At 34.7% G+C, this 17267-nt stretch overlaps 1 protein-coding gene across 1 annotated transcript in view; it reads left to right on the plus strand.

The window, feature by feature from the left end:
- The window catches only part of PI15 (peptidase inhibitor 15), a 33679-nt gene extending 16675 nt beyond the window's left edge, over positions 1-17004 (plus strand). The window contains exons 3-6 of the mRNA XM_024578348.4: positions 10317-10435; positions 11420-11552; positions 11675-11790; positions 14898-17004. Of these exons, the coding sequence (XP_024434116.1) occupies positions 10317-10435; positions 11420-11552; positions 11675-11790; positions 14898-15033 (504 nt within the window). The 3' untranslated portion in view covers positions 15034-17004. The remainder of the gene's footprint in view (positions 1-10316; positions 10436-11419; positions 11553-11674; positions 11791-14897) is intronic.
- The last annotated feature ends 263 nt before the right edge of the window (positions 17005-17267 follow it).

Raw genomic sequence — 17267 nt, forward strand, 5'->3', positions numbered from 1 at the left:
ACTTCTAGTGGATCCAGGAAATGTTTTATTTTGTATCCATGCATATTCTTAATTTTTGCCTCATTTTTAGGAGGCAAGATCAGATTTTAAACGTTTACAACCAAATTATCTTTGAAAGTATCTTATCTATTTAGAGGAAATTCAGAATGTTGAATCTGGTTGAATAAAAGCTAAGTATGTACCAGGTGTTCAGTTTTTCCAACAACATATAACTATGTGTTGTATATTCATTAGGCATTCCACAGAACACCAAACACGTGCATGTGTGTCCTTCTTTGTTCCATTACTGTGTTAATAGGGAATAATAGTAAAGTCATTTCAAATAAATGTCACAGATATTCGGAGAAATTCAGCAGATGCACATCAAGCATCTAGAAATATATACATTAACTTAAATGTTTAGCAATTTACATCTTCAATATCCTTTCATAAGTTGTTAAAATTCTTTCACATGGTTACATTGCAAACATTCATTGTAATTTAGAGCTTCTGACTGGAAAGAATACATCATATTTTACCACTCCCTACAGCCCCCCATATTTTTGTTGAAATTTCCTATTATTATTAAATAAAGTAATTATTGGTTGCTATTTTCAAACCTCAAAGACCTCTCATCATATTAATATATTTAAATACTACTGGAGATTAAGGGAATAAAGAATTTATCCATCTTCGCACAGGTTACATCTTCAATGGTTACAACTAGCCAATGAAAAAATACAGAGACAGCAAATGCAGATCTCAATTTTACCAAAAGATGTGATTGATGTAGGTCCCAAATTTCAGTGCTCCCTACTATGTGCAGGATGGGTGTGAGTCCTGCTTGGGGACAAGGAGGCAAGAAAGGGTACAGGACCTTCTGACTTACCCTGTATTTGGCATCAAAGGGATAGTCGATCATCTCTTTCACAGGGAGGCAGAGTGACCACTCTCTGTGTGGGACCTGGCCAGTGCCCACCAGGGTTTCCAGCATCTTTCTTCAGGGACATGGACACAGGCAAGTTCTTTAAAAGTAAACATCACAGAAAGTGGTTATTCCTCCTCCCCAACAACTACACTCTCTGAAATTTTAATTGTGACTTTTGTACATAGAAACACCTAAATAATGTAGGCATCAGTAGTAAGAAATTGTCTTCCTCTCGAAATCCCTTAATCACAGTTGACAAAGAATGCTCATCTATTTTCCATAAACTTTTGGTTTATCTTTTTAACATATACAATATTTTGTTTTTAAATATATGAATGAGTATAAAGATAAGATTATATATGCTAAATTACTTCTCAAATTCTTAACTGCCTTAAATATTTATAAAGTTTTGAAAAGAAGTTTTATTCTCTCTGTGGTATGGAAAGGGCTAGAAGTGAAGAAGTCATAGACCAAAAGAACACAGGCCTTCTTGGCTCTATCTATACTGGGGTTACTGAAGTATATTAAATCATGAGAAGTTGAAGATGAAAGGTACCCTAGAGATGACTTCATCCCATCTTATTTTACAGACAAGTTAACTGGTAGAAAGATGAGCTGACATGGCCTCAGTCACAGATGATCTTAGCCATAGAATCAGGGTTAGAACATACGATTTTTTATTATTAGGTCAGTGTTATTTGTTCCATGCCATGTTCATATTTTAGGACAAGATTCTCATTAAGTGTTTTTAGCTGTTATCGGTCTGAGTGCACACTGTATTTCAATATGTAAATAATACTTAGATGTATTTTTTTCTCAAGTGACTATAATTAGTTCAGAACTCTCTTTTGTCAGGGGACAAAAAGGGTTGATGCTATTACATCTGGAATTGCTTTTAATTTTGTTTTTTGTATTTCAGTGAAGTGTAGCCCGTATGTCATAAATCCATATTTTATTCAAAACATCAGAAGAATAACTAATAGATAAATTCACTAACAGCCAAGCAAATACTGTTAAAAGTTAATTTCAGTCCTAAGATTCTAGGATTTTCATTATAAATTTATTTTTTGTTGTTGATGTACTTTACCCCAGTTTTTACAAACAAAACAAAGAAGTTTGAAATAACAATTCATAAAATTTCTGTCAAATAATTATTTTACTAAGCTAAATAATTATGAAAAATGTTGTACATATTTTTTTCATAATTGTAAAATAGCATGATATCAAGTCAGAGAAAAAAACAAATACATAAATAGACACCAGATCATAAGGTATTATAGAATGAGTTTTATCCATTTTTGATACTGTATTTAACATTGAACATTGATTATTTATTTATTAAAATGGTATTTTGTAATATTTCACCACATTTAATTTAATACACAAAATGGGTGAATTAGATTCTGGTTAATTAAAAGTGTTTCTTGCTACAGCTCCTTGAGTAATTCTAGTTTGTATATGGCCAAAGGAGATGTGCCATTGTCACCTCAGAATTACTATAAATATTTTCCAAATAATTCTGTTTTTATATAAACTTTGTGAGTCTATTTCAGTGGAATTCTAGACCAATGTATGTGAAATGGTCTTTTTTTCTAATTTAAAACAACTTCTGAGTAACTAACAAATCTTGGAGGGCAGCTGCTATGGCCCTCTAGGGGGAAATGTCTCTTGAAGAGTTTATCTGGTATTTCATCTTTTCCTACTTTATTTCAAAGTTACTAAATTAATTTCCATTCACCTAACTACATTGTTATGTTAAACAAATCTATGTCTCCCATTATTCTTGAGGAAAACTATGCCTTTCCAGTGTTATGACCAAGCAGTCTATGAGTTTGCTTGAAAGCTTGTAATGTATAGTGAACTAAGGGTTAGTAACACTAATGCACGTGAGTCTGGCTTAGCTCCCCACACCTGGTGGAAAAGAAAATCACCAAAAAGTTGATATGGAAGATTATGAAAGTAGGGAAACAAGAATTAATATAAGGACATCCATGTGCCTTCATACATGGAGTTTCATGTGAATTTGAGTAATTACAAAACTGTTACTTCTTTTTTTCTTTTATTATATTATTTTTATTGTATTTTATTTATTACCTTTTATCCTCCCTGTACTATCTTCCATCTCCACCCTCACACCTGCCTCTTTCAATCATCACACTGTTATTTCCTTTTTCATATAAGGTCTTAACTTTTAAAATATATTAGTATGCAAAACTTTAGGAGATCCAAGAAGGTGGAGAAGTAACTGGAAGCTGCACAAACCTTCTCCCAGGACCAATTTGGAATTACAACTAAATTGTAGAGAAATCATCCTGAAAAACCAACTGAACACTGCCTGGAGAGAAGCCTTAAAACCATGGACAGACAGAAGAAACTCTAATGGGACTGGTAGGGAGTGTGGAGGAGGTACAAGAGGGTTGGCTGGGCTCCCATGGAAGGCAGCTGAAATTCCAGATGGATATTTAAGTAGCTGGGAGATTCACCCTGAGAAGTGTAAGGTCTAAACACCAAGCTGGGCTCTAAGCCTACAATACCAGAGCTTAAAAGGAACTCAGAAAACATCCATCTGTGAAAAATAGCAGAGTTTGTGTCTTCCAGGGAAAGATGGCTGGAGACTCAGGGAACCTCTTAAAGGGCCAATGCACAAAACTTTGCAGCCAATTACCTTGGCCTCCAGCAGAGGGAGGACATAGTAGACTAGAGATGCTTGAGGAGAGTCTGGGGTTGGTAGCTCTGGGGAGAGAACTGAAGAAAGAGATGCCAGAATTCCTGTAGTGAGCCATTCCCCATACTGCAGAAACCATCTTTCTCATGCAGCACTCCTCTCCAAATGGCATCAACCTAAGCAGAAGCAATAGCCCAACCCACAGGAATTACTCTGCCCCACCCTGTGCAGCTTAAGTTGGGCTGCTGATTACAGCTTAAGGTTATATAATTGATTATCTTAACAATTAAGGCAGATATCTGGGAGTACTATGAGACTTTAGCTGACCCTCTCCAAGGCCTGGTGTTGATAAAAACCAGCCTTGGAGCACAGCCTGGTTCTTTCTGCACACAAACAGGCACAGCAGAGGGAGCCAAACAATGTGGATTAGTGATTACTCCAAACAGGTTGAGCAGCGCAAGTCACAAGCAGCTTCTGAAAAAGGCCTACACTAGAGTTTTTGCAGATCTACCTAATACATAGAAACAAATAAAAAGAAGCAGCCAAAATGAGAAGACAAAGAAACAGACCCCAAATGAAAGAATGAGAGAATTCCCCAGAAGAAGAGCTAGATGAAATGGAGGCAAGCAACTGATCTGATAGATAGTTTAGAGCAGGGATGTCAAACTCATTTTCACCGGGGGGCCCCATCAGCTTCGTGGTTGCCTTCAAAGGGCTGAATGTGATTTTAGAACTGTATAAATGTAACTACTCCTTAACAGTTAAGCGAGAGCTCAGTGAGGCCATCGGGTAGAAACAAGGTTCCCGGACAGATAAAACAAAGTGGAGGGCCAGATTCGGCACTCAGGCCTTGTGTTTGCCACCTGTGGTTTAGAGTAATGATTATAAGGGTACTAAACATCATGAAATAAAACATAGGAACCATAAAAAATGATGTCAGAAATAAAGAATTCGATATCTGAAATAAACAATACACTCGAAGGAATAGACTGTAGGTTAGATGAAGCAGATGATTGAATCAGTGATTTGGGAGACAAGGGGAAAAAAACAGACAGGTAGAGCAACAAAAACTAGAAAAAAGAATTTAAAAAAATGAGGAGAGCTTAAGAAACATTTTAGACAACATGAAGAATAACAACACATGCATCATGGGAGTCAGAAAGAGAAGAGAGTGAGCAAAGTTTCAAGAACCTATTTACAGAAATGATGACCAAAAGTTTCCCTAATCAAGTGAAGGAAAAAGACACACAAGTCCAGGAAGCTCAGAGAATCCTAAACAAGTTGTACCCAAAAAGGCCTACACCAAGACACATCATAATTAAATGGCAAAGCTTAAAGAAAGAGAGACTCCTAAAAGCCACAAGAGAAAGTCAGATAACTACAAGGGAGCTCCAATTAGACTGTCATCTGATCTCTTAACAGAAACATTTCAGGCCAGAAGGGAATGGTGTGAAATATTCAAGGAGATGAAAAGCAAGTACCTCCAACCAAGGCTACTTTACCCAACAATGCTATAATTTAAAATAGAAGGAAAATAAAGAGCTTCCCAGACAAGAAAAAGCTGAAAGAATTTGTTAACACCAAACCAGTACTGAAAGAAATGTTAAAGGGCTTGCTTTAAGAAGAAAGGAGAAGAAAAAGAAAAAAAAAAACAGACAAAAATAGTTTAACAATAAAACAGAACTAAATATATATCTATAAAAAAAACCCTAAAATGTAAATGGCTTAAATGCTCCAACCAAAAGATATAGGGTAGCTGAATGGATAAGAAAACAAGACCCATATATATGTTGCCTCCAAGAGACACATTGCAGAGTGAAAGATATGCACAAACTAAAAGTAAAGGGATGAAAAAGCTATTGCATGCAAATGGATAGGGGATAAAAGCTGGGATAGCAATACTTATATTTGACAAAATAGATTTTAAAACCATAGTGAGAGACAAAGAAGGACACTACATAATGATAAAGGAAACCCTCCTACCCTATAAACATATATACACTCAACATAGAAGCACCTACATATGTAAAACAAGTCTTGATGAACATAGAGGGAGAGATAAAAACAGATATAGTCACAGTTGGGGATTTTAACAGCCCATTGACTTCAGTGGATAGATCTTCCAGACAGAAAATCAACAAGGGGACAGTGGCTTTAAATGACACACTAGATTAAATGGATTTATTCGATATCTTTAGAGCATTTTACCCCAATGCAGGAGAATATATATACTTTTCAAGTGCACCTGGAGCATTTTCTAAGATAGACCACAAATTTGGACACAAAAAAGTCTTAATAAATTTAAGAAGATTGAAATCATATGAAGTATCTTCTTTAACCACAATGCTATGAAACTGGAAATCAATCACACGAACACTGAAAAAGTCACAAAGACATGGAAGCTAAATACCATGTTATTAAACAATGAATGGGTCAACAATGAGATCAAAGAAAAAAATCAAAAGATACCTTGAAACAAATGAAAATGAGGACACAACAATCCAAAATCTGTGGGAAAATGGGAAAGCAATCCTAAGAGGGAAATTTTTGCATTGCAGGCCTATCTCAAAAAACAAGAAAAAGCTCAAATAAATCATCTAATTTACACTTAAAGGAACCTGAAAAAGAACAACAAACAAAGCCCAAAGTGAATAGAAGGAAGGAAATAATAAAGATCAAAGCAGAAATAAATGACATAAAGACTAAAAACAGGTACAAAAGATCAATGAATCCAAGAGCTGGGTCTTTGAAGAGATAAACAAGATTGACAAATCTTTTACCACGCTCATCAAGAAAAAAAGAAAAATAAATAAAATCAGAAATAAAAGAAGAGGAATATCAACTGACACCAAAGAAATACAAAGGATTGTAAGAAAATGTTATGAACAACTATACCCCAACAAACTGGATAACCTGGACAAAATGGATAAATTCCCAGAAATTCACTTACAAAGTGAATCAGGAAGAATCAGAGAATCTGAATACACAGATTCACCTAGTGAAATTAAAGTAATAATAAAAAAAACTACCAACCAACAAAAGCCCTGGACCAGATGGCTTCACAGGTGAATTTTACCAAACATTCCGAGAAGAACTAACACCTCTTCTTCTCAAGTACTTCATAAAATTTAAGAGGAGGGATAGGCTCCAAACTCATTTACTAGAAGAGCATTATCCTAATTCCAAAACCAGATAAAAACACTACAAAGCAAGAAAATTATAAGCCAGTATGCCTGATGAACATTGATGCTAAGATCCTCAACAAAATATTAGCAAACCGAATACAACAATGTATCAGAAAGGTCATGCAAGATTGGTACAACATTCATAGATCAATAAATGTGATTCCCCACATAAACAAAATGAAGGATAAAAACCACATGATAATATCAATAGATGCAGAAAAAACATTTGATAAAATCTAGCACCCATTTATGATAAAACTCTCAGCAAAATGGGATTACAGGGAACATACCTAAATATAATAAAAGCCATATATAACAAACCCACTGCTAGCATCATACTCAACAGGCAAAATCTACAATGTTCCCCTTAACATTAGGAACAAGACAGGGATGTCTGCTTTTACCACTCTTATTTAACACAGTTCTGGAAGTCCTAGACACACCAATCAGATAAGAAGAAATAAAAGGCATCCAAACTGGAAAGGAAGAAGAAAAATTCTCATCATTTGCAGATGACATGATACTGCACATAGAGAATCCCAAAGATTCCACCAAGAAACTACTACAACTGGCAAACTAATTCGGCAAAGTAACAGGATACAAAATTAATGTCCAGAAATCAGTTGCATTTTTATATGACAAACCAAATTAACAGAAATGGAAAGTAAGAAAATAATCCCATTCACAATTGCTTTAAAAAGAATAAAATACCTAGGAATAAACCTAACCAAGGCTAGGAAAGACCTGCACTTGGAAAGTTCTAAGACACTAAAGAAAAAAATGGAAGAAGATACAAATAAGTGGAAGCACTTACTGTGTTCATGGATAGAAAGAATGAACATCATTAAAATGTTCCTACTACCCTAGGCACTTTATAGATTCAATACAACTCCTACCAAAATTCCAATGACATACTTCACAGAAATAGAACAAATACTTCAAAAATGTATATGGAACCACAAAAGGCCCCACATAGCCATAGAGATCCAGAGAAAGAAGAACAAAGCTGGAGGAATCACACTACCTAATAAAAAAAACTGTACTATATAGTCTGCAGTGATCAAAACAACATGATACTGGCCTCAGAACAGACATATAGATCATTGGAACAGTGTACAGAGACAAGAAATAAATCCATACCTTTATAGTCAATTAATAGGCATCAGAGGAAGCAAGCACATATGATGGGCTAAAAATCATTTATTCAATAAATGGTGTTGAGAAAATTGGACAGATATTGCAGAAAAATGGAATGACCACATTTTTATGCAATGCACAATAATAAATTCAAAGTGAATCAAAGACTAAGTGTTAGACCCCAAACCATAAAAATCATAGAGGAAAACACAGGCTGCAAAGTCTTGAACATTGCTCAGAGCAATATTTTATTACATATATCTTCCCAGACAAGGGAGACAAAAGAAAAAATAAACAAATGGGACCCCATCAAACTAAAAAGATTTTGCACAGCAAAGGAAATCATCAACAAAATAAAAAGACAACCCACAGAATGGAAAAACATCTGATAAGGGATTAATATCCAAAATATATAAAGAACTTACAAAACAACACCAAAAAACAAACAGTCACCTGCCCCACCAAAATAAATGGGTAAAAGACCTGAATAGACACTTCTCCAAAGAGGACACACAGATGGCCAATACGGATATGAAAAGATGCTCAATGTCACTAATCATCAGAGAAATGCAAGTTAAAACCACGATGACATCCTCACACTTGTCAGAATGGCTATCAACAATATATCAACAAACATCAAGTGCTGGCGAGGATGTGGAGAAAGGGAACCCTTTTGTACAGTTGGTAGAAATGCAGAATGTTGCAGCCGCTGTGGAAAGCAGTATGGAGATACCTCAAAAATTAAAAATGGATCTGCGTTTTGACCCAGCAACCGCACTTCTGGGAATATATCTGAAGGAACCCAAAACACTAATTCTAAAGAACATAAGCACCCCTATGTTCATTGCAGCATTATTTACAATTGGCAGGATATGGAAGCAGCCCACATGTCCACCAATAGATTAGTGGATAAAACAAATATGGTATATTTACACAATGGAATACTACTCAGCCATAAAAAAACAAAAAAAGTATGGATGGACCTATAAATCATCATACTAAGTGAAATAACCCAGTCAGAGAAAGAAAATACCATATGACTTCACTCGTGTGGAATCTAATGAACAAACTGAACTAACAAGTAAAATGGGGACGGACTCATAGATGCAGAGCAGGATGACAGTAATTGGGTGTGGGGGAGGTGAAGGGTGGAGAGATTAAGCAAAAAGGACAAAGGACTCATGGACATGGACAACAGTGTGGTGATTGCTGGGGGGAGGAGGGTATAAGGGGACTAAATGGTAATGGAGAAAAATACAATAAAGATTAAATAAAATATATATATTAGAATCCACTGTCTAATCACAATTCGAACAATTTTTTTTCAGACAGTATATCGATATTTATGTATTTTAGAAAATAATGTCATGGTTTGGAATTAAATATAAAACAAAATCATTTTTACAACAGATAAATACTTCACTAAATCTTATGTTCATTAGGGAGAAATTTTGAAAGCATTTTTCCTATATTTATGTACCAGAATTACAAATATTCTCTACTTTGTGTTTTGTACCTTTTAACTTGCTGGAAAATAGATTATCAGGTTAGTGTTACTTTATTGTTGACAGGTCCACCAATATTTAGAGCTTGATTTCCCCATTGAGCTTCAGAGATAATGTCAACCCATATAATAACTAATATAAATGTATACTAAATCTAAGGTTCATTTAAATTTTATGCCACAAAATTTTTATTTATGGAAAAGTTATTATATATTAATAACACCCTTGTCAATTAAATTGTTCAAGAACAATTGCTATTCTTAATTAATTTATTTAAATCATAATGTACAATATTTTTATAGCAGCCCTAGGCAACATAGTCAAGTTACTTTTTATCATAGTTTGTTTCCAGTTTATAGTAACATAAAATAAATTCTCACTTTATTATTACTACCAAAGATTCAAATGATATAAAATATGAAGGCTCCATGGGCTATATTACATTATAACATAGCTTGACCTTTGAAAGTTGCACTATAATAAACATTATTAATTTTGATAAACTGATTTAAATAATTTTGATCATATTAGTTTTGGAGATATATGGATAGCATGGCTCCTCGTGGCTCTGAAGGTGACCTCTAGGGAAATCAATTGACTGGATTCAGATTTCAGTATGAGGTGTCCCCAGGTCACATCTAGTTGGGGTATTTGTGTTAACCAACCCTTTACTAAAACTGATGTCTAGACTTCTGATCTAGGGGTACTATAAAAGCAATAAAGTTTTTTGTGGTACAATCATATTACATTATAGAACTTTAAGTATCAATGGTCTGAATTTGCTTTCTTTTAGTGAGAACAGTCTCAGAAGTCAGAATTCAAAGAACTTTGGTAAATAATAGCATCATTTCTTTCCTCTTACTTTTATTTTCTTACTAGTAAAGTTGGTAAAGCTGAAGGCTTTTTCCCCTTCACAGGTTTGGGATGAAAATCTTGCAAAATCTGCTGAGGCTTGGGCAGCTACTTGCATTTGGGACCATGGACCTTCTTACTTACTGAGATTTTTTGGCCAAAATCTATCTGTAAGAACTGGAAGGTAGGAAGCAGTTTCACTGACATCATTCATCCACAGAACTTCATTAGACTCCAAGGGGGAGTGACCCCCATTTCAAGTAATATCAGCAACTGTTTACTGAGGGCTTACTATGTACCAAGCATGGATGCTCGACCTATGACTGATTCAGATGTTTTCATGGAGCATTTAACTGGTTAAAAGGGCCTAATAAGACCAGTTCCTCCTTTCACCCTTGAAGCAGCCTCCTTTAGCCTGTGTTCTTCACTTACATGCCAGAACCTTTGAAAGGATCAGGCATGTGCTATGCCCTGTATCCTTTCTCATCTACCTTAAAAAAATCCCTTTACTGTGGCAGAAACCAATCTTGTGTGTCTGCAACTTTCCCATGATTTCATATATCTGCATGTGTGTTCTACAAATTATGCATATTTGCATGCATGTGTGTGCGCACATACACACACACCTATGCAAATATATGCAACTATGGGAAAGTTTTTCCTATTGATGGGATAATCTTCCTTGCACTGTGGAATGTTATCATCCAATTCCAAAGACCCATTCTTTTCCATCTTGGGGAGGAAAGCAGGTGTGCTATTGTTGAAATTAAAGTGATATAAGTCTAAGAAAAAAGAGCACACTGAGTTCCAGTATTGCAAAAGCTTTTGTATATCAATTCTTAATTGTGTACAATATTCTGATTGAAGGAATTTTTGACATAGATAAAACAAGGTAAAGATGAAGATTCCTGAAATATTACATGTCTGTTTTTGACATGACCAGACACATACTTACACAAATATAGGATCACTTGCTCTGGCCCTGGGCATTTTTATATTGGTCCTATTTGAAGGAATAGAGGATTGTATGAGGTGGTGATAGTAATTGTGAAGGGTGAGTATACTCTTGGTTCATCATGAATCATCTGCAAAATGAACAAGACTCATGTTGACATTCAACATGAGTCTACCTGTGCCCTAAGCTTTTGTTGTTTCTCTTGATACCTAGATACCGCTCTATTCTGCAGCTGGTCAAGCCATGGTATGATGAAGTGAAAGACTATGCTTTTCCATATCCCCAGGACTGCAATCCCAGATGTCCTATGAGATGTTTTGGTCCCATGTGTACACATTATACACAGGTTATATCAATTGTCTCTTTAATTTCAGGTTCTTACTTTTAAAAACTGGTCTTAACTATTTTGGTGAACGTGCATTTTCTTAGCTCTGACTTCAGTAATGGCATACTGCTTTATTTTCGCAGATGGTTTGGGCCACCTCCAATCGGATAGGATGTGCAATCCATACTTGCCAAAACATGAATGTGTGGGGAGCTGTGTGGCGACGTGCAGTGTACTTGGTATGCAACTATGCCCCAAAGTAAGTCCCAGGTGGCATTCTACTTACCTGAACCTCTCACGATGAGAAACACCTTCAGTCTGATACGTATTTTAATATGACTAGGACTTAACTAAAATGGCTTCTAATCTTGAATTCTCAATTATTCCCATGTACCTAAAACATGATGAGCTAAAGATTTCTTTTAACAAGGGAAGGGATTCTGGCCTAAAATTGGTGGCAAGACATTCTGAGTATGGAGGTTCACTAAATTGTTCTAGCCACCTTTTCTTTGTTATGGTAATTGTAAAATGAACTTTGTACTTCCAGGCTTTTGGTAGTTGCATTAAAGTAATTGGAACACAATCTTCTAGGGAATTTATACCACAAAATTTCCACCTCAGTGCTGGAATGTCAACTTACCTTTTCAACAGGAAAAAAAAACAAGCCTTTCTTCCTTCCTTGTTTTAAGAGTAAAATTTTAAATTATATTTTATTAATTCCATAGATGGTTAAGGAGTCATTCAATATCAGAAGGGGAAACTTACAAGCTATGACTTCTTTTTAAATTGAGGCTTTGCCATGATTTAAATTTCATATTAAAATTATTCAGTAACTTCATCCTCTGGCATATATAAAAAGTATTGTGAAAGTTGATTAAAGATTTTAAAACATGACCATATTTACTAACCTTTTTTATAATAAATAAGCATGTGTTAACATTTGATAAAATGCCTTTTTGATAACAATAACTCTTCAGATGATAAAAGATTACAATATTTACTCATGAGTCTGTTCCCATTTGGAGTAAATACCAAAATATGCAAAGGATTTATGACACTCTTGGTGTTTTTCAAAGTAAGTCCCAAACAAAGATTTTCTCCAACGTTGCCAGTATGGAAAGGGAATGAGAAAATGTTTCACAAACAACTGCATTACTCATTTACGTGGTAGTATGCCAGTGATTTTGCAAAGTTAGAAAAATAGCAATTTCCCTGATGGGCCCCTCTTCACAATTTTTAGAACAATGAGATTTGGAAAATAGAATGTGTCTGCTTTATGAAAAGCATTCAACTGTGCATTTGTTTGATATTTTCACTCTCACTCTTTATATTTTTCTATTAAGCTTTTACTTTTCTTTCTGACATAAATAGGCCAAGTAGGCCCCAAATGATGAAAGAGATTTTTATTTCATTTATTTAACTTTTCTGTTTTTGGCTAATGACTAGAATTTATAATGCTACTGATGAAAGATTTGATTGTTTTATGGTTCCAAGAGATTAAGATATTGTGTTTACATGCTATATGTGTTATAACAAAAACATTATTTTGAAACCTAAGCCATTAAGAAACTTTTAAAATTCTGACTGATACGTAAATATAATTCTTCTGATGTCAGTATAAGGTTATCTCAAGCCAAATGTTTTCCAGGGGAAAAAATAGGAGAGAGGGAGAAAGACACAGAGAGATAGGGAGGGAGAATTTAATTACATGCACTAGGACAAAAAAAAAGAATAAATAATAAGTTTATTAATTGACTGATTTACTATTTAATATAATTATTTTATATTAAATGAGTGTGATTTATGTAAAAGTTTATAATATATAATTTTTACATATAAATTATATTTCTAAATTTATGTTAGCAAAAATATGTGCCTTATAACTTCATAAAGTAATATAGAATACATAGAAAAATATATATTTAAAGTAGCACAGACTTGGTAAAGATGTAACTTTGGGTAAAGATACATGAGGAAATAAGTTTTGAATATACCATGGGAGAGATTAAGAAAAATGAGTGAGCTACACTCATAAGAGAATGGGCCCTTCCAACATTTCTTAGCAAGCTTGTGATGTTATCAAAATTGTGCTTGAGGAGACCTATCTGGGGGCCAGAGTATAGAACAAATGGGATAGAGTGGGCGGTCCTGGAATCTCACTTCATTTTGTAACATGTATAATTAGCATGTTTTTGCTGTTTATAGTAAATACTCTATGGACGAAAGTGTGAATCTTTAACTGACTGATTTAAGCAGATAGCTTCATGTCCTATAGATACATTCTGAACCACTGCTTGGTCATACTCAGGTCTTAAAGAAGATTCCAACCACCTGTCTCATATTCTTGCCTCTTACCTACTGTTGTCTCGCATACTACCTTGACTTTTATTATTAACAACCAAATTGTCTCCTGACCATTCAATTTCCTTCACATTGTTGGCTATGTTGTTATTTTCTAGTACTCTAGTTACTAATCACTGGGCCACTGAAAATACATTTAGTACTTTCTCTTTTATAATTAAAGGAACCAAGTAACAGTAAGGCAATGTGGCTGTTTTCAACTCTCAAATAATAAATTGATTTGTGGTTTTAATCATGGTCACCAATATAGATAAAGAAAATCATTAAGAACACAAAGTAATTCAGTTAAATGTGTTCATTATCAAAAAATGAATAGCATTACTAAAAAAAAGGCTATAATTGTACATAAGGGAAAAGGTGTTGAAATCACTTTTAATTTCTATGAGGATGGAATTTTCCAGATTTATTTTGTAATGAGGATCTACAATATTTTACAACTTTATAAACAAATCTTGTGAACATTTATAACCACTTTTGTACTTACGACAACTTCCTGGTCATTTCATCATTTCTAAGCCTCCCAGGAAGTACTATGTGTATGTGTGCGTACATATGTGTGCATACACGCATGCACACACGTACACACACGCACATTACACAATACATACGATTTTACTCTCCTTAGAATGTCATCAGTGTGATTGGTCTCAAGTCAATGTGGCCTGCACACTCTAGACGATGGTACAGGAAAGAGATCCGTGTGGCGACTGGTGCGGGGTCGGGTAACGGATGATGTCGCCGTTCATTGTAGTGAGTCACTCATTATCTGTAAATTAAGACAATATAAACTCAGAGAGAAAATATTTAAAAGTAAGATATATATAATAAGTTACTGTATAATTAAGAAATGGACATAACTTTCAGTGCCTTTCAAAAATGAAAACTCCTCATAAAGATCATCACATGTCAATACATGTGATCATGAGCTTAAGGACAATCAAACATTTTTTAAATGAGCAAGTAACATTAATGTTACCTTCTTTTTCTTTTTCTTTTTCTTTACAGGGGCAATTGGATTGGAGAAGCACCATATAAAGTAGGAGTGCCATGTTCAGCCTGTCCTCCAAGTTACGGGGGATCCTGTACTGACAACCTTTGCTTTCCTGGAGTAACGTCAAACTACCTGTACTGGTTTAAATAAGCTTATCTATTCCTCCAGGAAACGGAATGGTTTCTGGCAATCACAGGTCTATATATATATTGAGTTTTGCACATATTATATATATTTTATAATAATCTTGTTTTCCTTTTAATATTCATTGTATAAACTAGTGTTTGTCTAGTATGTTGATTTAATCTTTTAAGGTCATCAAAACATCAATTTCTATTTTCTGACCTCTAAGCATAAATTAAAATATTTTATGTGTAGCATTGACATAATTGATGCATCCAATTCTAAAACTTGTTTCCCCCAAAAGAATTATGTTATGTTCCTAAAGAATGGAAAATATATGTGACCCATAAGATATGTGTGTATATGCACACACATGTACATACATACACACATATGTATATATATAGATACATGCACAAACATGATAGATGATGTAACCGATATTAATATCATTCAGTATTTAACTTGTGGGAAATTAAAAATATCCTATTCCAAGTGTATGTGAGGTGGTGGGACATCTCAGCATCCACCTCTATAATACCCACAAAATGATAGCTTGCAAAGTAACCCTCAGTGACATCTGGATATAATAATTTAATTAAACAACCACAAATTTAATTCTGGAGACATTTCATCTAATTTGGGTTCACAAAAGGATATGCTCAAACTTACAAAAGTTTCACATCATGCCTTTTGCTTAAGCTCGTCTATTGAGTCAGTAATCCTGTGCTGAGTGCTCACCACATGCGAGGCGCTCTGCTACTTACGCTCTGATAATGCAACGACAGTGAGATATGATTCCTGCCTTCAAGAAGCTCCCGAAATATTCAGGAAATAATACAGCCCAGTGGTTTTGCTGTAAAAATTATTTTTTAACAAATTAATTTTCATGTTGCCTTAAGGACGTAAATGCAACAATGATGTTCACCTGTAGGTTGAATAGGTGATAAGTCACACTGTGTAAAATATAAGGCTTTTGATTAGCATGGAATTTTACCTACAGTGCTTGGAACCAAAAGAGGTAGGGAAGAATTAAAAACTGCCCAGAATTACTGGATTAGAGTAGATAGTTGTGACTTTGGAAGGCAGAAACCAAGACTCTTATGAAGACTGAAGAGGCCGACAGAAGTAAGATTTAGGAGACAGGTATGAAAGTCACAGAAACAGGGTTATTGTATAAAAATACCAGGTGCATAGCTTCGGAAGAGCCTACTCTGAGGGTCTAGTGTACCTTGAGAACTGTCAGTAGGAGGCACAGGACACCAGAAAGAAGCACCCAGGTGCCCCAAACACCTCCGTTTCCTCATTGTTTTTATTTGGTGAGAAGCAGTGTGATCACTGTGAATCTTTGCATCGAATCTGCAAGGCCCTGAGTACACACTGCAGACAGTTATGGTTTATTTGTCAAATGGCCCTCTTCAGATGACTTTCTGTGGACTGATCACCGAATGTTATTACTATATCCATGTAGAAGAATATGTTCCAGTTCTCAATTAAGTTTGATTGTAGAAATCATATCAAAGTCAGTATGAAAATTTCACTAGTGAAAATATGGAAATTTCTCATTTGAGAAATTAGTTGCAGAAAGAACTCAATTTTTCTGGATCAAGACACTTAACACAATATACTCGGTGTGTATGTGTGTGTGTGAGAGAGAGACAGAGAGAGAGACACAGAGAGAGAGACAGAGAGAGAGAGAGAGACAGAGAGAGAGAGAGATTTGGTTATGTAATATTGCAATACTTCCATAGAATTACAGAATAAGTGAAAATGGTTAGATCCAGAATGCAACTAACAGAAGGAAGCTACTTGTTTAAAATTCCCTGCACATTTGCCATTTCTTAAGACAAAAGCATTGAAAGACTGTAGGTAGTTAATTAAACCCATTCAATGGGGGAGAAATCTGCCATTTGGAGTTTTAGTTTACATGGTAACAAAAAATTGGCCTAATTTCATTTACAAACTAGATATGGTGACCAAATCATACTATGCTTCTGTGAGCACATATATATATATTATTAAAAATAAATATTTTGGAGACACAAATGAAAAAAGAAAATAATTATATGATTCAGGCTCCAATTTTATATAACATGTAGTAGGCAATTGGAAAGATCTTATTAGTAAGATATTTGCTTAATTTATGTAGAAAGCATTTCTATCCTTGATTTTGCTGTACTAGGTCCACAGAAGTAGAAAAGAACCATCAAACCAAAAATGACTATTCTTGCTGGTTTACTCATGTGACTTGGTTTCTCAGT

Source organism: Desmodus rotundus, chromosome 8, assembly GCF_022682495.2.
Source record: "Desmodus rotundus isolate HL8 chromosome 8, HLdesRot8A.1, whole genome shotgun sequence".
NCBI classification, from domain to species: Eukaryota; Metazoa; Chordata; class Mammalia; order Chiroptera; family Phyllostomidae; genus Desmodus; species Desmodus rotundus.